Source organism: Pogoniulus pusillus, chromosome 26 (assembly GCF_015220805.1).
Source record: "Pogoniulus pusillus isolate bPogPus1 chromosome 26, bPogPus1.pri, whole genome shotgun sequence".
NCBI lineage: Eukaryota > Metazoa > Chordata > Aves > Piciformes > Lybiidae > Pogoniulus > Pogoniulus pusillus.
This window is the reverse complement of record NC_087289.1, coordinates 790843-812699: the sequence shown is the minus strand read 5'-3', so window position 1 is coordinate 812699 and position 21857 is coordinate 790843. Positions and strand designations below refer to the sequence as shown.

Below are 21857 nucleotides of genomic sequence, written 5' to 3'. Positions count from 1 at the left end.
TGTGAGCAGGAAAGTCAGGTACAGCTCTGCTGTGAGCAGGAAAGTCAGGCACAGCTCTGCTGTGAGCAGGGAAGTCAGATACAGCTCTGCTGTGAGCAGCAAAGTCAGGCACAGCTCTGCTGTGAGCAGCAAAGTCAGGCACAGCTCTGCTGTGAGCAGGGAAGTCAGGCACAGCTCTGCTGTGAGCAGGGAAGTCAGATACAGCTCTGCTGTGAGCAGGGAAGTCAGGTACAGCTCTGCTGTGAGCAGGGAAGTCAGATACAGCTCTGCTGTGAGCAGGGAAGTCAGATACAGCTCTGCTGTGAGCAGCAAAGTCAGGTACAGCTCTGCTGTGAGCAGGAAAGTCAGGTTGAGGGTGGTGAGACACTGGCACAGGTTGAAGGTGCCGAGACACTGGCACAGGTTGCCCAGATGTGGTCTTTGATCCCATTCTGTCCTTCTGTGCTCCACAACCTCCCTGAAGGTGTTCAAAGCCAGGCTGGGTGAGACCTTGAGCACCTTGAGCTGGTGGGAGGTGTCCCTGCCCATGCCAGCAGGTTGGCACTGGATGATCCCTGAGCTTCCCTCCCAGCCCGCTCCATTCAGTGTCTCTGTGCCATGGCTCAGCAGTGCCCTGTATCCTGGGATAATCCTGTGCCCCTGCAGCTCCTCTTCCCCCCCCCCCCCCCCCCCCCCGCTTTGCTGCCCCCTAGACAGTGCTGCCCAGAGGCCGTTGCTGGGTGCCAGCTGCCAGGAAGATGGAGCTGTGCAGGGACTGAGGCAAACACAGTGACCTGAGCAGCTTTTGTCAGGGAGCCACGAGCTGCTGTAAAAATGATCAGTGTGCTCATACTGGGCTCTATTGATCAGCAGAAGGGCCCCAGCAGCTCCCCCCAGCCCCCCCAGCAAGGGTTAGCTCCTGCAGTGAGCTCACACCAGGTGACCAATCTGTCCTGGCAGCCTCCTGCCTGCCTTTTCCCCCACTTGCTGTCTGGGGGTGTGTAAAAGTAATGGGGGTGGGGAGTGGGTCAGGATGGCAGTTTGATGAGCAGAAAATAGAGTGGTGTGGCTTGGGAAATAGCCTCTGACTCCAAAGGCTTCCTGCAGCTGGGCTGTGATTGATGCCTGCAGAGGATGGCCTCTTCCAGAGGGATTCTAATGCCTGCTGGCACTCTGCAGAGCTGGCTCAGAGGGACCTGCTGAGAGGCTGGAGCAGGGCCAGGGCAGGGTTTGATTTGGACTCTGCTGGCAGTGATTGCCAACCTGCTGCCCCAAGCCTGGCTGTTGGAAATGGTCCTGATGGGGTTGTGGAAGGGATGTCCAGCTGGAAAAGTGGCCCTGCTTGGGCAGGTATTGCCTGGGGAACCTCACTGGGTGCAATTTTGGGGCACTTAGTCCAAGGAGGGCAGATCACATTGGGTGCTTCTGTGCTCCACAACCTCCCTGGAGGTGTTCAGAACCAGGCTGGATGAGGCCTTGAGCACCCTGGGCTTGTGTGAGGTGTCCCTGGGCATGGCAGGGGGTTGGAGCTGGATGAGGTCCCATTACAACCAGTACCACCAGCTTTCAGAGGCTCTGGGTGCTGGCCTGAGCTCCACCTCGGTGACTCCAGGCATAAAATAACTTCTTCATTTCCTTGTTTGGGGGAATCTCTTTTCACAGAATTAGAGAATGGGTTAGGTTGGAAGGGACCTCAGAGCTCAGCCAGTTCCAACCCCTTGCCATAGGCAGGGACACCTCCCACTAGAACAGGCTGCTCAAGGCCTCATCCAGCCTGGTCCTGAACACCTTCAGGGAGGTTGTGGAGCACAGAAGCACCCAATGTGACCTTTGATCACATTCTGTGCTTCTGTGCTCCACAACCTCCCTGGGCAACCTGTGCCAGTGTCTCACCATCCTCAACCTGTGCCAGTCTCTCCCCACCCTCACTTCTTCCTAACATCCACTTTCAATCTCCCCTCTGCCACTCCAAACCCATTCCAGCTCTGGGCTCCCCAGCTCAAGAGGGACAGGGAAGTGCTGGAGAGAGCCCAGGGGAGGCTGCAGAGCTGCTGAGGGGCCTGGAGCAGCTCTGGGAGCAGCAAAGGCTGAGAGCCAAGACAGAAGCCCAAGAGTAAGCAGAGAGGTTTGGTTAAGGCAGGATGAGTGCTCAGCCCCTGAAGCAGTGAGAGGCCACCAGAAGGTCTCCTGTACCCCTCTCTTCTCCAGGCTGCACATCCCCACCTCTCTCAGCCTGGCCTGACAGCAGAGTCCCTTCAGCCCTGCCAGCACCTCCATGGCCCCAGGAGCCACTCCAGGGGGTCCCTGTCCTGGTGTTGGAGGTGCCAGAGCTGAAGGCAGTGGCTCCAGATTTCTGCTCCTGCATTCAAAGCTGGCCAGGGGGGTTGGGGTTTTCTTGGGCTGAGCCTGGCTTGGAGTGCTCATGCCAACAGCAACAGAGCTGTGGAGGGGCACAGTGCCCCTTCTCCATCAGCACCCAGGCCTTTTGCCATCAGGGAAGAGGCCTTCAGGGGCTGCATGTACTGGGACATGGGGAAAATGACTTCACTGCACACATCCCCTGCAGGAGGAATTTGTTCTGATTGTTTTCCCCACTGACAATTGGAAGGAAGGGGATTTTTCCTCTCCTTTCTGAGCCTTTGATTTGCCTCCAGCCCACCCCAGTTAGCCAGGAGTCCTCTCCAGGCTTCTCCAGTTACACTTAAACATAGCCAGGGGATGAGGAATGGGGCACATGAGGTCATCAGAGCCTGCATCAATACCCAGGCTGGCTGGCAGGGCTGGGGGGGGCTCTGCTGAGGAGAAAGGACAAATGGATTGTTTGTGCCCCAGGAAGGCTCCTGCAGGAGCCAGCACAGTGCTCTTGGAGCTGAGAAGGCCGAAGATCTCCTGGGGTGCATTGAGTGCAGGCAGCAGGGCAAGGGAGGCTCTCCTGCCTCTTCTGCTCTGCCCTGCTGAGGCCACAGCTGGAGAACTGGGCCCAGCTCTGGGCCCCCCAGTTCAAGAGAGACAGGGAAGTGCTGGAGAGGGTCCAGGGCAGGCTGCAGAGCTGCTGAGGGGCCTGGAGCAGCTCTGGGAGCAGCAGAGGCTGAGAGCCCTGGGGCTGAGAGCCTGCACAAGAGCAGCCCCAGAGGGCAGCTGAGCAATGCTCAGCAACAGCTAAAGGCTGGGGGCAAGAGGCTGGGGCCAGGCTGTGCTCAGTGGTGCCCAGGGACAGCACAAGGGGCAGTGGGCACAAAGTGGAGCCCAGGAGGTGCCACCTGAGCAGGAGGAGGAAGAGGAGGAGGAGGAGGAAGAAGTTGTTTGTTATGAGGGTGGTGGAGGCCTGGAGCAGGCTGCCCAGAGAGGCTGTGGAGTGTCCTTGTGTGGAGAGCTTCCAGCCCCCCTGGGCATGGTGCTGCTGAGCAGCTGCTGTGGGTGCCTGCTGGAGCAGGGGTTTGGGCTGGCTGAGCTCCAGAGGTCCCTTCCAGCCCCACCCTGCTGGGACTCTGGGATTTCAGGCTGGACAAACTCACAAGCAGCTCAGATCAGGATGTTAGAGCAGGATGGGTTAGGAAGTCTTCACTGCAGGTGTCAGCAGAGCAAGGATTAAGCTGGACAGACACAGCTGCAGTGTCACAGAGCCAGCCAGAGGGGTTGCAGAGGGCACTTTGCAAGTGGCTCTGCAGGAGCTCTCCAGAACCTTTGTCTGATGCAGTCTTGGTGTCTCAGATTTCATTTTCTGCCCAACTTGGGAGCAAAGATAGGAATGGTTTTGGCATTTGAGGCATCATCAGGCCGAGGTGCTGAGGATGCCTGCTGGGGAGGCAGCCTGCCCTGCTGCCTGCCTTTGCCTTGGGCCTGCTTTGCTCTGGGGTTGCTTTTTCTGTGCTTCTGTGCTCCACAACCTCCCTGGGGGTGTTCAGGGGCAGGCTGGATGAAGCCTTGAGCAAGCTGGGCTGGTGAGAGGTGTCCCTGGGCATGCCAGGGGGTTGGAACTGGCTGATCTTTGAGGTCCCTTCCAACCTAAACCATTCTGTGACTCTAGAGTGGGGAAACTGCAGAAGCCCTTCGTGTGCTGGGCCAGCTGCAGGCCACCAGCGATGGCCACCTCCACCTCCTGGCCTCTGGGCCTGTGCAGAGTGGTGTCCAGAGTGGTTCAGCTGTAAAGGCTGCTGGAGTTGCTGCTGCCTTGTCTGGGGTTCACTCTTGGGGGCAGCCTTTGTGCCAGCACAGAGTCTGTGGAGTATTTATGGCTGCCTGCACCCTGAAGGCTCAAGTTGGAGCATCTCAGCGTAGAGCCCACGGCCATGTCCTACTGATGAAAGGGTGGATTAAGGCTCCTGTGAAGTGAGAGGAGAAGATTCCTTGGTTCAGTTTAGCAGAAATCACATCCATTTGCTTAACCCAGAATCCCTTCTGTGGAGCCTTTTCTTTTCTGGGTTACAAAAGGGGTTTGGATGCTGTGGGTGGCGGTGCCAGCGCCGCCTGCCTGCTTAGCGCCTGTCAGAGAGGCTTTATCCAGCAGAGCAGAGCCAGTCCCTGGGATCAGTCAGACTTAGCTGAGAATTGTCTTGCTTGTGCTGGCTGAGGTCTGGATGAAATGGGATTTGAGATCCATGCATCCTCTTTTCTTGGTGCTAGGCAGATGTTCAGCATCAGTTGATGCAGCAGCTCAGGGCCTGCTCCGGGAGAGGAGCATGAATCGAATCGTCGGCAGCAGGCAGCAGCTCTTTGCCCGTTTCAGTCCTTCCCCTTCAGGCAACTCAGCTGTAGGCAGTGTTTGAGGGCAACCAGAGGTGGTTGTAGCTGCTGTGCACTTCCCTTGATGTCCTCCCAAGGATCAATATATGGACTGGAGTAAAAGCCTGGAAGTTACTGACACCGAGCATCGCAGTGGCACCACCCTGCTGCTGAGCGGCAGCTGCAGCAGACACAGCAAAGCTCAGCTCTGGGCCCTTCTGCAAGCTGGGCCTTGGGCAGGGTCCTCCTTTAGCAAGGAGCTGTCCCTGCCCCTGGGTGCTCTTTAAGGTCTCTTCCAACCCAGACGCTTCTGTGAACCTTCAGAGTCGCGTCCAAGCCGAAGCAGTCTGATTCTGGGGTCTGCTGGGGGGCCTTGGTGTGGTCACCACGGACTGTAACAGGCAGCACACCAAACCAGGAGGCAGGGAGGAGGTGCAGGCAGCCACTCTGGGGCTCTCAGCATTGGCTGGGTGAGGTGTAAATCACAAATGGTCCCTGAGGAAACCTGAATGCCCACAAAGGGACAACCGAGCTGAGGCGGGGTCTGGAGAGCAGGGCAGGGAAGGAGCAGCTGAGGGAGCTGGAGGTGTTCAGGACCAGGCTGGATGAGTCCTTGAGCAACCTGTTCTGATGGGAGGTGTCCCTGCCTACATCAGGGCACTGGGACTGGATGCTCTTTGAGTTCCCTTCCAACCTGACCCATTCTGTGACTCTGTGACCACTGCCAGCACCTGGCCATGTGTGCCCCCCAGCATCAGAGCCTTGCACAGGGCTCCCCACAGCTTCCCCCCTCCCTTCCATGGCCAACATCCCAGCTTGCCTGCTCTGCCTTTTTATTTTGCCCCTTTCCCCCTCTTTCCTCCCTCAGCACACAAGAGCCAGAGCTGTAATTCAATGCTGCCTCTACCCTTGTCTGGCAGGAGGGTTGGTTGGTGGTGGTGGTTGGGTTGGGTTTTCCCCCCCCCCCCCTTCCCCCTCCCTGCTAATTGATAGAAATTAAGCCATTAATCAAGGCAGCAGCCATCACTCAGAGCAGGCAAGATGAATACAAACTTTCATCATAACCACCTTCCCATTTTAGTGTTCATTAGCATTAATTTTTAATGCAATTATGCTATTCTTTTACGCTGAGCTCATAAATTACTGCTCTTCTGTTGCTGGCCTGGCCTTGTAAAATCCAAGGTAATGCTTTGTGCTCTGATCTTAAAAGGCAATTACTGAGTTCCTCTCTATCTTTTATGGATCTCCAGCCCAAATCACCTCTGTGTTGTACGGGCAAAGCTCGTGGCTCTGGGCTGGAGCACCCTGTGGAGAGTCGTGGAGTGGGTTAGGTTGGAAGGGAGCTCAGAGCTCTGCCAGTTCCAACCCTCCCCCAGCCACAGGCAGGGACACCTCCCACTGGAACAGGTTGCTCAGGGACTCATCCAGCCTGGTCCTGAACACCTTCAGGGAGGTTGTGGAGCACAGAAGCACCCAATGTGATCTTTGATCACATTGGGTGCTTCTGTGCTCCACAACCTCCCTGGGAAACCTGTGCCAGTGTCTCACCACCCTCAACCTGTGCCAGTGTCTCACCACCCTCAACCTGTGCCAGTCTCTCCCCACCCTCACTCCTTCCTAACATCCACTTTCAAGCTCCCCTCTGCCACTCCAAACCCACTCCTCCTTCTCCTCCTCTCATTCCCAGACCTTCTCAATAGTCCCTCCCCAGCCCCCCTGCAGCCCCCTGCAGGTCCTGCAAGGCCACTCCAAGCTCTCCTGGAAGCCTTCTCCTCTCCAGGCTGCAGAGCCCCAACTCTCTCAGCCTGTGCTCAGAGCAGAGCTGCTGCAGCCCTCTCAGCATCTTGGTGGCCTCCTCTGGCCTGGCTCCAACACAAGGCAAGGTTGGTGCCATGGTCTAGCCTTGAGCTCTGTGGTAAAAGGTTGGACTTGATGATCTGTGAGGTCTCTTCCAACCTTGGTGATACTGTGATACTGTGATGTGCTGCTTGTGCTGGGGGCTGCAGAGCTGCACCCAGGACTGCAGGTGGGGTGTGAGGAGAGCAGAGCCAAGGGGCAGAATCCCCTCCCTTGCCCTGTGCCCACACTGCTCCTGTCTCCTGCTGGATCTCACCCCCAGCACTTCACTCTCTGCCCAAGGCAGGGCTCCTGGTGCCCAGCTCTGCTGTGAAATCCTGGGCTCCTCCCTGTCGCTGGGGTTGCTGTTGGTGGCACATTGAGTGCTTTGGAGCAGGGAGCTGTAAGCACTGCCCTGCTCCCTGCTGCGTCCTGGGGTACTTAAACTTGCCGTTTGAATGCATTCCAAGTGCAGGAGCAGAGCACTTAGCATGGAGTTTTATGGTTATTGCTGCAGCCTGGATGACCTCAGAGGTCTTTTCTGACCTCAGCGATTCCAAGCTGGAATACAAATTAAGAACACAAACTTGCCCCTGCCCGCAGCTGCCCCCTTCATTGCTGGGGGGCGGGGAGCGGTGTTTGTATTTTTATTGCTTCTATGACTTCATCTGGGGGTGAGAAATAGAAGGCCAAAGTTGTGCCTCCGGGGCTGTGGAAGCCGGGAAGCAGCGCGGCCGAGTGCCGGGGGATGCTGCGCCCCGCGGCAGCGCTGGGGAGCGGCGGGAGGCTCGGGGGGGCTCTGCTCGCCGCCCAAAGCTGCCGGCAGGAAGGAGGAGTTTGGCTGCTCAGCCCCCGCGGTGCTGCTCGCCCGGCAGGGATGCTGCGGGGGGCGGCAGCCGCTGTGCTCCCGCTGCAGCCGGCAGCGGCGGGACGCGGCCGCTTCTGCGTGCCGGTGCCTCCCTCTAACGGCTGCGCCCGGCCGCCGCTCGGCGGCACCGGCCCGCGGGGCACCGGCCCGGGGCGGGGGAAACGGCGACTGGGGTGGGCAAAACTGGAGGCGAGGTGGGCAGGACAAGATGTGGAATGGTCAAAACTGGGAGTGAGGTGGACAAAATTAGAGATGAAGTGGGCAAAACTGGGAGCGAGGTGGACAAAACTGGGGAGGGAGTGGACAAGACCAGGAGCAAGGTGGCCAGAAGCAGCAGCGAGATGGCCCAAAGCAGGGATGAGGTGGCTAAAGCCAGAGGTGAGGTGGCTGAAAACAGATAGGAGGTGGGCAGCACCGGGGTGAGATGGACAAAAGAGGAGTGAGGTGAAAAATGAACAGAGGAGAGGTGTCCAAAATGAGGGGTGAGGTGCCCAAAATGAGGGGTGAGGTGCCCAAAATGAGGGGTGAGGTGCCCGAAAGCAGGGGTGAGGTGCCCAAAAGCAGGGGTGAGGTGCCCAAAAGCAGGGGTGAGGTGCCCAAAAGCAGGGGTGAGGTGCCCAAAAGCAGGGGTGAGGTGTCCTTCATCCCCAAGGAGCTCCCAGTGCTCACCCAGCTCCAGCTGGGCAGGAGAAAGGACAGAGGGGGAGAGGGAACTCTCCATTAACACAGGACCCTGTGGGAGCAGTTGATTTGGGGCTGAGCTGCTGTACAGTGATGCTGGAGGCCTCACCTCTGAGATCATCAACCCCAAGATGGGTGTTGAGGGCACCAGGGGAGATCTTCACCCAGCTCCACAACTGGTGACCCTCAGACATCAGTGCTTGGGCACAGGGAAAGGTGCTGAGACTTGGGGGTCATGCTCTGCAAACTGCCCTCTGTGAGTCCAGGGGACAGCCCTGCTTAGGTGCCACTGAGTGTCTGCTGCACAGAGACAAGACTCGAGGGGGCAAAAGAGAGCTTTAAAGAGCAGAGCAAAGCTCACCCACCCTGCCAGGCTTTGCCTCCTCCTGCTGCTGCTGCTTTCATGTCAATGAGCAGAGATACGCTGGTGTGAGGCTCTGCAGCAGACAATAAACCCCCAAGCCAGGCAGGGGTTTTGCCCCTTCCCCTGCAGACTGTCTAGGGGAAGGAAGCCCTCGGAGTGCTGGTGGGCAGCAGGTCCTGCATGGCCAGCACTGTGCCCTCCAGCCAAGAAGGCCATCGATGTCCTGGGGTGCAGCAATAAAGGTGTGGGCAGCAGGGCAGGGAGAGTCTCCTGCCCCTCTGCTCTGCCCTGCTGTGAGCACAGCTGCAATCCTGTGCCCAGTGCTGGGCTGCCCAGTGCCAGAGACAGGGATCTGCTGGAGAGAGTCCAGGGGAGGCTGTGAGGAGGATCTGGGACTGGAGCAGCTCTGCTGTGAGCAGAGGCTGAGAGCCCTGGGGCTGCTTAGCCTGCAGGGGAGGAGGCTGAGAGGGGACATGAGCAGTGGCTGTAAGTACCTGAGGAAGGTGCCAGGGTCTGTTTGGTGGTGCCCAGAGATGGCACAAGGGGCACAAGCTGAGACCCAGGAGGCTCCACCTCAACATGAGGAGAAACCTCTCTGGTGTGAGGGTGCTGGAGCCTGGAGCAGGCTGCCCAGAGAGGCTGTGCAGTCTCTTCTGAAGACTCCGGCCCCACCTGGCTGTGTACTGTGTGCCCTGCCCTGGCAGGGGTTTGGATCTCTGGAGCTGGTGACAGGAGGGCTCATTTCAGCAGGGCTGGAATTGCCATTTCACAGGGGGAAGAGCCTCAAACAAGGCCTCAGCCAAGCCTCTGCTGCTGTTCTCCCTGCCCTGCCCCTGCCAGAGCCTGGCTCTGCGCTGAGCTGGTATTGATTGGTCCTTGGCTGCAGCCTCTCAGCTTTCTGACTCCATTATTGTTGATTCCATATGAAATACTTTTCTCCTTCCTACTGACAGCTGCCAGGCAGCCTCTGGAAGCTGCTTTGTCTCCCCATAATGTGTTTGTCAACAAAAAGCAGCCCCCCCTGAGCTGTGTGCTAATGGATTCTGCTCCCCCCAGCCCATCCTCCACCCTTAATGTCACTGATGTCACTCCCAGCACTGCAGCATCTCTTCTGCTGGGGCTTTGTTGCCCCCTCCATGACTTGTCATGAGAGCCCACGGGGAGAAGAAATTCCTGTCCCACTTATCCACCTGTCTGGACTCCACTTCCCTGCAGACTCTCAGGATCCATCAGGACATGTCCTGTGTGCCCTGGCTGAGGTGCTCCTGCTTTGGCAGGGGGAATTGGACTGGAGGAGCTCCAGAGGTCACTCCCAACCCCTGCCAGGGTGGGGTTCTGTGATCCAGCAACAGGGCAAGGAACAGTGGCTACAAGCTGCAGCCCAGCAGGTTCCAGCTCAGCATGGGGAGAAACTGCTTTGGTGTGAGGATGCTGGAGCCTTCCAGTGAGGGTGGTGGGACACTGGCACAGGCTGCCCAGGGAGGCTGTGGAGTACAGAAGCACAGAATGGGATCAAAGATCCAACCCCCTGCCATGCCCAGGGACACCTTCCACCAGCTCAGCTTGCTCAAGGCCTCATCCAGCCTGGCCTTGAACACCTCTCTGGGCAGCCTGTGCCAGTCTCTCCCCACCCTCACTGTAAGGCTGGTGCCAGATGATGCTCATCTCCTGGGGCATCCACAGCTGGAGCCAAATTCACTTCCACACAAGCAGAAGTAGTTTTACTGCTGCATCCAGATGGGGTTTTCTGTTCCACCCTCAAATCCTTGACTGCTCTGGCAGCAGGGGTGGACTGGGTGATCTCCAGAGGTGCCTTCCACCCCCTGCCGTCCTCTGATCTCCTGCAAGGATGTCTCCATGCTTCTTACCTTGGCACCTCGAGTGCTGGGAGGGGCTGAGCAGTGCTGCCAGCTCACCGCTGTTCCTCCTGCTGCAGGAGAGGCTTTCTCTCCGCAGCCGAGCACCTGAGGTCACCCTGCCAGTGGCTTTCCCTGCTCTGAGCTGTTGTAAAACACCTTCAAGGCATTGCTCAGAGCCAGGCAGTTCCCAGAAGCTTCCACTAATGTCCCCTGACATTGCCACCTTCTCTCTCTGCAGACCAAACCACCCTGGTGGAGCAAGTGAAACGAGTCAAAGAAATTGAAGCTATTGAAAGCGACTCCTTTGTTCCACAGACCTTCAGATCCAGTAAAGAAGTCAGGAAGGTAAGTTGGCAATTTCCTTTCTGGCTGCAGAGCCCTTTCAGAGTCAGGTGGAAGCTGAGCTGTTCATTCAGCTTCCCTTGATGAAGGAGCATTGATGCTGACAGCCTTGGATCCCACCCACGACTCTCCTGTCTCCTTGGTGTGCTGTTCAAAGCAGGCATCTGGAGGCAGAGGCTGAGGGCAGACCTCTTGGGCTGTCTGCAGCTGCCTGAAAGGAGGTTGTGCAGAGGTTGGTGCTGGGCTCACAGGTAAGTAGAAGCATAGAATGGTGTAGGTTGGAAGGGACCTCAAAGCCAGTCCCAACTCCCCCACCATAGGCAGGGACACCTCCCACTAGAACAGGTCACTCAAGGCCTCATCCAACCTGGTCCTGATCACCTCCAGAGAGGTTGTGGAGCACAGAAGCACAGAGTGGGATCAAAGATCAAAGTTCACTTTCTGTGCTTCTGTGCTCCACAACCTCCCTGGCAGTGTTAAGGCCAAGCTGGATGAGGCCTTGAGCAAGGCTGGTGGGAGGTGTTGGAGGGGTTGGAGCTACAGCAGTGCCCTTGGTGTGCAGGGCAGCAAGTGGCAGGCAGAGCCTTTCTGCCCCCCAGGCCTTGTCAGGAGCTCTGCCCATCAGCTTCTGCCTGCTGGCAGCAGCCCCTGGCAGTGCAAAGCTGCCCTGCCCTTCAGACAGTGCCTCAGTGAGCAGGGGCTGAGCTGGGCAGGGCCAGCAGCGAGCAGGACTGGTGCTGGCCCAGCTCAGAGCAGGGCACACTTGTGTGAGGATCCTTCCGTGGGTCCCATTGCACTGGGCAGGAAGCTTGAGTGCTCAGCAAAGATGCTGCCAGGTTTGGGAGCCTGAGGGCACAACACTGAGCTGTGTTTGTTTCTGTGCAGACAACAGAACCTGCTGAGCTCCAGTACGAGCCTGTGACCGTTGCAGGGGGAGCTGCTGAGCCATCTGCTCCTGAGAAAGAGCCACCAGCAGCCAACATCCCTACTGCCATCAAGTACCAGGATGATAACTCCCTGGCACATCCAAACGTGAGTGTGCTGGAATGGGCAGTGCTGGAGGCCCCGGCCCTGGGGGGTGGGTTCAAAGCTGTGTAGATGTGGTGCTGGGGACCATGGGTTGGTGGTGAGCTGGCAGTGCTGGGGGCAGGCTTGGAGCTGATGATCTTCAAGGTGTCCTCCAAGCAAGGCTGGACATGCTCAAGAAGTGGGCCTGTGTGAACATCAAGAGGTTCAACACTGGGATTGAGACAGCTCCTGGTGTCAGCAGGGGCTGGGCATGAAGGGCTAGGGAGCAGCCCTGTGGAGAAGGACTCAGGGGTGCCAGGGGGTGCCAAGCTGGACAGGAGCTGGCACCAAGCGCTGCCAGCCCAGCCCCAGCCTGTGCTGGGCTGATCCCCAGCAGCATGGGCAGCAGGGGCAGTTATTTGGTAGCCTGGTTTGACTCAGCCACCCAGCTGGGCTCTGCACAGCTCTGCCTCCTGCTTTACAAGCAGCAGAGTCCCCTGCAGCAGCTCAGCAGCCATCAGTGCAGCTTGGAATTTGCTCCCCTTTCTCAAGCAGGGTCAGGTTTTAGCCTTTGGAGGCAGAGGAGGAGGATGAGGAAAGGATATGAGCAGGAGGGATGGGGTAGAACACCTGAGGAAGCTGTTTGTCAGTGGGTGGTGTTTGGCTGTTGTGCTGTATCTTAGGCAAGCAAACCCAGGCTGGGTGGAGAATGGATGGAGAGCAGAGCTGGGAGGGTGCTGGGTGATGAGAAGCTTAGTGGAAGCCAACAGGGAGGGGATTCTGCCCCTCTGCTGTGCTCTGTGAGAGCCTCCTGCAGTGCTGGGGCAGCTCTGGAGTGCCTAGCACAGAGAGGGAGCTGCTGGAGCAGGGCCAGAGGAGGCTGCTGGCAGGGCTGGAAGGGCTCTGCTGTGAGGCCAGGCTGGGAGAGCTGGGGTTGGGCAGCCTGGAGAAGAGAAGGCTGCAGGACACCTTCTGGTGGCCTTGCAGTGCCTCAAAGGCTGAACAGAAAGCTGGGGACAGCTCTGAGCAGGGCCTGTGGGGCTGGTTTGAACTGAGAGAGTGAGACTGAGGCTGGAGAGATGAGAGAAATGTTTGACACTGAGGGTGGGGAGAGCCTGGCCCAGGTTGCCCAGAGAGGTGGGAGGTGCCCATCCCTGGCACCATTGCAGGTCAGGTAGTTTGGGGCTCTGAGCACCCTGCTGCAGTTGCAGCTGTGCCTGCTGAGTGCAGGGGCGTAGCACTGGGTGACTTTGGAAGGTTCCTTCCCACCCAAACCAGTCTGAGACTCAGCAGAGCTGTGGGAGCTGTGCTGGCCATGGTGGGGGGTGCTCAGTGGGGTCGGAGAGGTCAGGATCTAGCTGCAGCTGAGCACCTGCAGAAGGCCTCACTCAGCTTGATCTCAGTGCTTGGGCAGCACCAGCCAAGTCCCCCAAGCAGCAGAGGGAGAGAAGAAGGAATTTTTTATGCCAAGGGTGGTGAGAGCCTGTTCCAGGTTACCCAGAGGTGGGAGCTGCCCCATGGCTGGAGGCTTCCAGGTCAGGCTCTGAGCAACCTGCTGTGGTGGGAGGTGTCCTTGCCCATGCGGGGGCCTGGGTGCCAGTGACCACTGTGTGACTGTGAAGAGAAAGGCAGTGAGTGGTGAATCCTTTCCTTCCTCCCCCCTTGTCTCTCAGCTGTTCATGGAGAAGGCAGAAGCAGAGGAGAAGTGGTTCCAGAGGCTGGTGGCACTGCGGCAGGAGAGGCTGATGGGCAGCCCAGTGGCCTGACCAGCTCAGCCCAGGTCTGCAGGAGTGCTGGGAGGAACCTCTGCCATCAAACTGATTCTTCTCCCTGGAGGGGCTTTTCCTGCTCTCTATGAATTGTGCAGGGCCTCGATGCTGATCTCAATAAACATGAATGTTCTGTCCCCCACCGGCCCCCAGGGCTCCTTGCTGTGGGTGCAGAGGGGCAGGCTGCCAGAGGAGAAGGGCTTTGGGGTTGTACTGGATTGCTCTGTGGTGCAAAACCCGACCTGAGAGCCCAAGATGTCACTTGATTGCTCCCCACCAGACAGTCACAGAGAGAAAGGACAAAGTAAGTCTGCCAGAGCTGTGCTGCCACCCTGGGCTGCCACTCCTGCGGCTGGAGGGCTGCAGCAGGGCCTGCCCTGTAGGACAGGGTGATCTGGCTGCTGCCTCTTCTTCCTTCTCTGGTGTTGTGAGCCCCAGGTCTCTGTGGGATGCCTCCTGGTTGAGGGGCTCCTCTCAATGGATGTGTTCATCCCTCTGCTGGATCTTCCCCGGGGGAGGCTGGAGCCACACAAAGTGCTTTACGTTTCCTGCAACATCTCCTCACTGCTCTGCAGCATCCAGGAGCAGAGGTAAGGGAAAAGTTCTGCCATCCTCTGCAGTGCATTTCAGCAGCTTGCAGGGCATAGCCTTTCTGGGGCAACTGAAGGCAGCTTAAAGCAGTCAGTAGTGAGGAAACATGAGCCTGGGCTGAGTGCTTGGGGAGTGATGGCACAGAGCTTTGTGGAGCAGGACTCCTGGCAGCCCCTTGCTGGCTCTGAAGCTTCTCTTTGCCTGCCTGGGGCTTTAAAGTAACCAGGGAGTACTGAAACGTTCCTAGTGGACCCAGATCTCTTTGCTTGCAGTGGGTCCATCAAGCAGCTCAATGAGATGGGTGCTGGGCAGAGGTCACCCAAACCAAGCATAAAAGGGCTTTTTGGGGAGGAAGCAGGCAGAGCTGTGAGGAAAGATGTGTCTGATCCATCACTTTTCATCATCATCATCATCTCATCAGTGCTGCAGGCAGTGGCATCCAGGCACCAGAGGACACCAAGCTGAGTGGTGCTGCCAGCAGGCCAGAGGGACAGGCTGGCACCCAGAGGGACCTGGGCAGGCTGCAGTGGGCCCAGGTGAGTCTCATGAGCTTCAGCAAGGCCATGTGCAAGCTCCTGCACCTGGGTTGGAACAGTCCTCAGTATCAGTGCAGGCTGAGGGTGATGAGCTGGAGAGCAGCCCTGCAGAGAGGGGCCTGGGGGTGAGAAGCTGGGCAGGAGCCAGCAGTGGGCACTGCCAGCACAGAAGGCCAAGGGCAGCCTGGGCTGCATCCAAAGCAGTGTGGGCAGAGATGGAGAGAGGGGATCCTGCCCCTCTGCTCTGGGCAGACCTCAGCTTCAGGGCTGGGGCCAGCTGTGGGACCCCAGCACAAGAGAGACCTGGAGCTGGTGGAGAGGCTCCAGAGGAGGCCACAAAGGAGATCAGAGGCTGCAGAACCTCTGCTGTGGGGATAGGCTGAGGGAGCTGAGGGTGTTCAGCCTGGAGCAGAGAAGGCTCAAGGGAGACCTGAGAGCAGCCTGGCAGTGCCTGCAGGGGCTACAAGCAGACTGCAGAGGGACTGTGCCTAAAGGGCTGCAGGGACAGGATGAGGGCAATGGTTTGAGATGAGAGCAGAGCAGACTGAGATTGGCTGTGAGGAACAAGTTCTGCACCAGGAGGCTGCTGGAAGCCTGCCACAGGCTGCCCAGGGAGGTGGCTGAGGCTCCATGCCTGGAGCTCTTCAGGGTGAGGCTGGCCAAGGCTGGAGAAGGAGCTGTGTTGTTTTAAAATGGCTGTTGCTGTTGTGCAGCAGTGCACAAGGAGCCCTTGCCAGAGGTGTCTAAGCCCCCTGCCATGCAGCACATCAGGTTTTGCTCCTGCTGCTTGGGTTCACTCTGCTAGCAGCAGGACTAGGTGATCCTGAGGGCCAGTAACCCAAACCTGCCCTTCTCAACACTTTTCCATCTGTCAGGTTACCAGAAGGAAGTTATTTTTAGTGGAGATCCTTGAACTCCAGAAACCCGTTCCAGAAGAGATCAGCTTGAACCCAGGACTTAATCCAGGTATGGCACAGGGCTGGGGTGGCTCAGCTGCCAGCAGGAACAAGAAGTGATCCTAGAGGTATGTGCAGCATCCACCAGTTCTAATTGTGGCTTAGTGCAGAATTCTCTCATGTCTGTTTGTTTTTCATTTCCTTTGCTAAGGAGGGTTAAAAAGGGGGGGAGCAAGTTGCTGAGCTGGCTGATGTGGAACAGGACTTAGGCACTGAGTCACTCTGGAATTGCCACTGCAGGGTGAGCTGTGACATGATCCATCTGCTCTTTCTGGAGGGAAGCAGGAGGTGAAGCTCATTTCGACCCATGTGAAAATGGAGACTGCTGCTTGGTTAAGGTTTGGCTTAAGGGAGGCTGTAGCCAGGTGGGGTTGGGCTCTGCTGCCAGGCCCCCAGGGACAGAACAAGGGGACACAGTCCCAAGCTGTGCCAGGGCAGGTTGAGGCTAGATGTTAGGAGGAAGTTCCTGGCAGAGAGAGTGATTGGCATTGGAATGGGCTGCCCTGGGAGGTGGTGGAGTGGCCGTGGCTGGAGGTGTTGCAGCCAAGCCTGGCTGGGGCACTTAGTGCCATGGTCTGGTTGGTTGGGCAGGGCTGGGTGCTAGGTTGGGCTGGCTGAGCTTGGAGCTCTCTGCCAGCCTGGCTGACTCTGTGATTCCTGAGGCAGGCCCTGCAGAGTGGGGCTGTGTGGCTGCGGGGTTGGTGATGGTAGGGGAAGGCTTCTGGCCTCGGGCATCGGTTCTGAACAGGTTGTAACCCCAAGGGTGCTGTCCCTCCACGGCACAAATCTGCTCCCCACCAGATGTCACTGCTGGCACAGAGCAGTTGTCACAGCAGCGGCTGCCGGGAAGGGCTGTGGAAGTGATAATCAGGAAGCCTGGAGAGCAGCCCCAGAGGGCATCTGCTCAGCGCTGAGCAGAGCTAAAGGGTGAAGGCAGGAGGATGGGGCCAGGCTCTTTCCTGTGATTCTGTGACTGTGACTTTGTCTGGTTTGGAGGCAGAGCAGTGAGGCACAGCAGCTTTGATCACAGTGGGTGCTTCTGTGCCCCACAGCCTCCCTGGGCAACCTGTGCCAGTGTCTCACCACCCTCAACCTGTGCCAGTCTCTCACCACCCTCACTCCTTCCTAACATCCACTTTCAAGCTCCCCTCTGCCACTTCAAACCTATTTCTCCTCCTTGTCCTGTCACTACCAGACCTTCTCAGTAGTCCCTCCCCAGCCCTCCTGCAGCCCCCTGCAGCCCCTGCAAGGCCACTCCAAGCTCTCCTGGAAGCCTTCTCCGCTCCAGCCTGCACAGCCCCAACTCTCTCAGCCTGTGCTCAGAGCAGAGCTGCTGCAGCACTCTCAGCATCTTGGTGGCCTCCTCTGGGCTGGCTCCAACACTTCCATGTGCTGCTTGTGCTGGGGGCTCCAGCACTGCACCCAGGAGTGCAGGTGGGGTGTGAGGAGAGCAGAGCCAAGGGGCAGAATCTCCTCCCTTGCCCTGTGCCCACACTGCTCTTGCTGCAGCCAGCACAGGGTTGTGTCTGGGCTGCACTCACACTGCAGGCTCCTGTGGAGCTTTGCACCAGCCCAGACCCCCAGGGCCTGTTCCTCAGGGCTGCTCTCAGCCATTCCCCACACAGCCTGGAGCTGTGCTTGGAGATGAGGAAAAAATTGTTGGGAGTGAGGGTGGTGAGACACTGGCACAGGTTGAGGGTGGTGAGACACTGGCAGAGGCTGCCCAGGGAGGTTGGGGAGCGCAGAAGCACAGAATGGGATCGAGGATGATTCTGTGCTCCACAAGCTCCCTGGAGGTGTTCAGATGAATTTCAGGCTTTTTTTCCCTTTCTGAACCCTGATTTCAGCCCCCAGCCAGCTCCAGAGCTGGGTGTGGATGTGAATGGAATATCTATTGCAATTAAATATTAATGGCAGTGTTATTACACATCCACCTCTGGTGGCTTTCAGCAGAGCCCTGCTTTTGTCTGACACTTAGGAACAATTTATAACAAACTGCCTCTGCACTGGGCTGAAGGCACAGAGGGGATGCAGGCAGCTCTGGAACAACTCCACCAGAAGGCCACTGCCACTAAAAACCATCTGGAAACTCTGCTGCATCTCCAAGGCTACCTGTAAGAGAAGGGATGGGGGGGAGGGGAAGGCTCGGCCCAGTCCTGTTCGGTATCTTTACTGATGATCTGGAGCAGGGGATTGAGTCCAGCAGCAGTGAGTTTGCAGATGGCACCAAGCTAGGAGCAGCTGTGGAGCTGTTGGAGGGTAGCAGAGCCCTGCAGAGGGACCTGGCCAGGCTGCATGGGTGGGCAGAGGCCAAGGGGATGAGACTGAACAAGGCCAAGTGCAGGGTGCACTTGGACCACAACAACCCCAAGCAGCACTGCAGGCTGGGGCCAGAGTGGCTGAGAGCAGCCAGGCAGAGAGGGCCCTGGGGGTGCTGGGAGAGAGGAGCTGAAGAGGAGGCAGCAGTGCCCAGGTGGGCAGCAGAGCCAATGGCATCCTGGGCTGGCTCAGGAGCAGTGTGGGCAGCAGCACAAGGGAGGTTCTTGTGCCCCTGTGCTCAGCACTGCTCAGGCCACCCCTGGAGTGCTGTGTCCAGTTGTGGGCTCCTGAATTGCAGAGAGATGTTGAGGTGCTGGAAGGTGCCCAGAGCAGGGCAGCAAGGCTGGGGAGGGGCCTGGAGCACAGCCCTGTGAGGAGAGGCTGAGGGAGCTGGGGGTGTGCAGCCTGCAGCAGAGGAGGCTCAGGGCAGAGCTGATTGCTGCCTGCAGCTGCCTGCAGGGAGGCTGTAGCCAGGTGGGGTTGGGCTCTGCTGCCAGGCCCCCAGGGACAGAAGAAGGGGACACAGCCTCAAGCTGTGCCAGGGCAGGTCTAGGCTGGATGTGAGGAGGAAGTTGTTGGCAGTGAGAGTGATTGGCACTGGAATGGGCTGCCCAGGGAGGTGGTGGAGTCTCTGTGCCTGGAGGTGTTGCAGCCAAACCTGGCTGGGGCACTTAGTGCCATGGTCTGGTTGGTTGGGCAGGGCTGGGTGCTAGGTTGGGCTGGGTGAGCTTGGAGCTCTCTGCCAGCCTGGCTGTTTCTGTGACTCTATGATTCTCAGTGCTAGGAGAAGATGCTTGGGGCAGGAACCTGCACAGGTGTCTCTGGGAAGGGGAGAGAAGAGAGAACTGTAAATAGCAACAACCAGTGTGGCAACCTGACCTTTTGCTGTGGATGAATGTGCTGCCCCCAGCTCTGGAGCCTCCTCCCATTCAAACAGCCACATCACCCAAATGAGTGAGAATTAAGAAGGTAAATTAATTCCTGAGGGAAATCACTGTAGATCTCATTAGCTCAGCAACAAGATACCTTAAAACTTTTAATTAAAGATAATATTTACTGCAAAGGAATAAGAGTTGGCAGGTTTCAGCAGAAACCATAATCTCATTTATGCAAAGTTTTCTCACACTAAGGCAGGCATCATTAATCTCATTGGAGATGCCCTCCAGACTGACAGCAGTGAGGTGATTTCTTACCCCAGTCTTTTTATCTGCACAAAGGAAACCTAACTGGAGCAGACAGGAAGCAAGAGAGGGGCTGAGCAATTAGAGGAACCACTCTGTGCAAACAGAGCTGACTCCAGCGGCCTGGGCAGCCTCTCCTAATGAGCTGGCTCCTGACAGGGCCCAGCTCCTCTTCTCAATGGCAGCAGGGGCTGGAGCACATCCAGAGAAGGGCAGCAGAGCTGGGGAAGAGCTGGAGAGCAGGGCTGGGGAGGAGCAGCTGAGGGAGCTGGGGGTGCAGTGTGGAGAGGAGGAGGCCGAGGGCAGAGCTCATTGCTCTCTGCAGCTCCCTGAGAGGAGGCTGCAGCCAGGTGGGGTTGGGCTCTGCTGAGATACAAGTGACAGGACAAGACAAAGTGTCCCTAAGTTGCCCCAGGGGAGGTTTATGTTGAACGTTAAAGGCAGCGAAGGTCCCAAGCCTGGAGATCAAACTTGAGGGGCTGTGAGCAACTTCATCTAGTTGGAGACATCCCTGCTGGAGTGCATGAGAGTGTGGGCAGCAGGGCAAGAGAGCTTCTGCTCCCCCTCTGCTCTGCCCTGGGCAGGCCACACCTGGAGTCCTGGGTCCAGCTCTGGGCTCCCCAGTTCAAGAGGCTCAGGGAAGTGCTGGAGGGAGCCCAGGGGAGGCTGCAAAGCTGCTGAGGGGCCTGGAGCAGCTCTGGGAGCAGCAAAGGCTGAGAGCCCTGGGGCTGAGAGCCTGCACAAGAGCAGCCCCAGAGGGCAGCTGAGCAATGCTCAGCAACAGCTAAAGGCTGGGGGCAAGAGGCTGGGGCCAGGCTCTGCTCAGTGGTGCCCAGGGACAGCACAAGGGGCAGTGGGCACAAAGTGGAGCCCAGGAGGTGCCACCTGAGCAGGAGGAGAAAGTTGTTTGTTGTGAGGGTGGTGGAGGCCTGGAGCAGGCTGCCCAGAGAGGCTGTGGAGTGTCCTTGTGTGGAGAGCTTCCAGCCCCCCCATGGCACTGTGCTGCTGGGCAAGCTGCTGTGGGTGCCCTGCTGGAGCAGGGCTGGACTGGCTGAGCTCCAGAGGTCCCCTCCAGCCCCCACTCTGGAGGAATTCTGTCTTTCAGTGAGTTTTGAAGAGCTTTAGCAGCCATGCCAAGCACAGAGGATGACATTACTACAGCATCTGGGCATTTCTGTGTGCAGTTTGAAACTCAGCTGGGATCCTCTCCCCAGGCAGTAGAAACTCTTTGCTAGCAGCCTAACCGGCGCAAGATTGCGTTACCCAAAGCCATCATCAGAGCTGACTCCCACGTTGCTAATCTTTCATCAGAGATGTGCAAAGAGCTGAGAGGCTTCACCTGGGTAATCGATGGGCAGCCCTTTTGCTGTCCCTGCCCACCTGTCAGTCAGCATCAAGGTCTGCGCCGCCAGAGCCATTCGCGCTCCCAGTGCATCTTAGGGCTGCCACATCACCACTGGTGAGGATCTAAGGAGAAGTCGACCTGGGCCGACAGCAGAATCAATGCTGACCTGGTTCCAGGCAGTTCTCAGTGCTGCTGCAGCCTCGCCTCGTTCATCTTTTATGGAGCTTTGTCCACTTTGGCCAGATACCAGCAGAGCTGCTTCTGCACGGGATGGATCCGAGCAGGACGGAGGATCTGCTTCCACGGCTCCACCACTCTCTAGTCCCACCTGGCTGCCCAGGGCACTGGTTTTGTCTTTCCTCTGAACACTGGGATATTGTGAGGAGAGAAGGGAACAGCTTTCAGTGGCCTCTGGACAGAAGGTGTAGGAGTGGAAACAACTCTCATGCTGCCAGCTCTGAGAAACTTTGCCCTCTAGAGCAGGACAATTCTCCTGCACACAGAAGCTTTTCTCCCTGTTTATGAACAGGATCCTGGGACGGCTCAGGTTGGAAGGGAGCTCAGAGATCAGCTACTGCAACCCCCTGCCATGGGCAGGGACACCTCTCAGCTGGACTCTGCTGCTCAAGGTCTCACCCAGCCTGGCCTTCAACACCCCCAGGCAGGAGGTGGCCACAGCCTCCCTGGGCAGCCTGTGCCAGGCTCTCACCACCCTCACACTCAACAACTTCTTCCTCAGCTCCACTCTCCCCCTGCTCTGCCTCAGCTCCAAACCATTGCCCTTGGCCTGGCTCAGACCCCCTCAGCACAAGTCCCTCTGCAGCCTTCCTGCAGGCTCCCTTCAGGCCCTGGCAGCAGCTCTGAGGTGCCCCTGGAGCCTTCTCCTCTGCAGGCTGCACTCCCCCAGCTCCCTCAGCCTGTGCTCACAGCAGAGCTGCTGCAGCCCTGGCAGCACCTCTGTGCCCTCGTCAAGAGTTACTCCAGCAGCTCTGTGCTCTTCTACCTCCAGTTCTTTCAAACTGTGCTGCTGCAGAAGTCAGTTTGACCACAGCTCTTCAGCACAGCCCTGCGTGTTCACAGCCACTCTGCTCTGGTGGTCAGGTTCCACCCTAAGACGCTGCTCATGGTTTTGCTCTGCTCTTGTACTGAGCCTTCTTTTGTGGCCCGTGCCCAGCGGCAGGCTTTGCTGGGAGCTCTCTGCGTTGCAGCTGGCTACGGGGCTGCTTCTTCCTGCCAAGAAGACCAGGAGCTCTTGCCCCTGTTGAACCGGTAACCCTAACCGCTGTCGTACAGTGAAGTAATCCAGAACCAACTCCTGGTAGGAGGCAAAGCCTCTGAAATGGGATCTGCCCTGTGAGTGCTCGGCTGGCCCGGAGCGAAATGCAATCCTGATCCACGAGCAGAGGCCCAGCTGCAGCGCCGGGGTCAGAGCCCTCCCCGCCGCCCGGCCCGGGCTGCTGCGCATCGCTGCCCGCTGCTGGAGCAGCTCTTTGCGCCTGCT

General features: G+C 58.0%; 1 protein-coding gene and 1 long non-coding RNA gene across 2 annotated transcripts in view; both read left to right on the top strand.

Annotated features, from left to right (window-relative positions):
• Positions 1–13570, top strand: part of RSRC1 (arginine and serine rich coiled-coil 1) — a 145225-nt gene extending 131655 nt beyond the window's left edge. Inside the window, exons 9-11 of the mRNA XM_064165769.1 lie at positions 10548–10654; positions 11537–11683; positions 13333–13570. Of these exons, the coding sequence (XP_064021839.1) occupies positions 10548–10654; positions 11537–11683; positions 13333–13425 (347 nt within the window). The 3' untranslated portion in view covers positions 13426–13570. The remainder of the gene's footprint in view (positions 1–10547; positions 10655–11536; positions 11684–13332) is intronic.
• A 158-nt stretch (positions 13571–13728) lies between these two features.
• Positions 13729–15943, top strand: LOC135186783 (uncharacterized). Its single transcript, XR_010307094.1, has 3 exons — positions 13729–14018; positions 14441–14555; positions 15431–15943. It is a non-coding gene; the product is annotated as an uncharacterized LOC135186783 (long non-coding RNA).
• The last annotated feature ends 5914 nt before the right edge of the window (positions 15944–21857 follow it).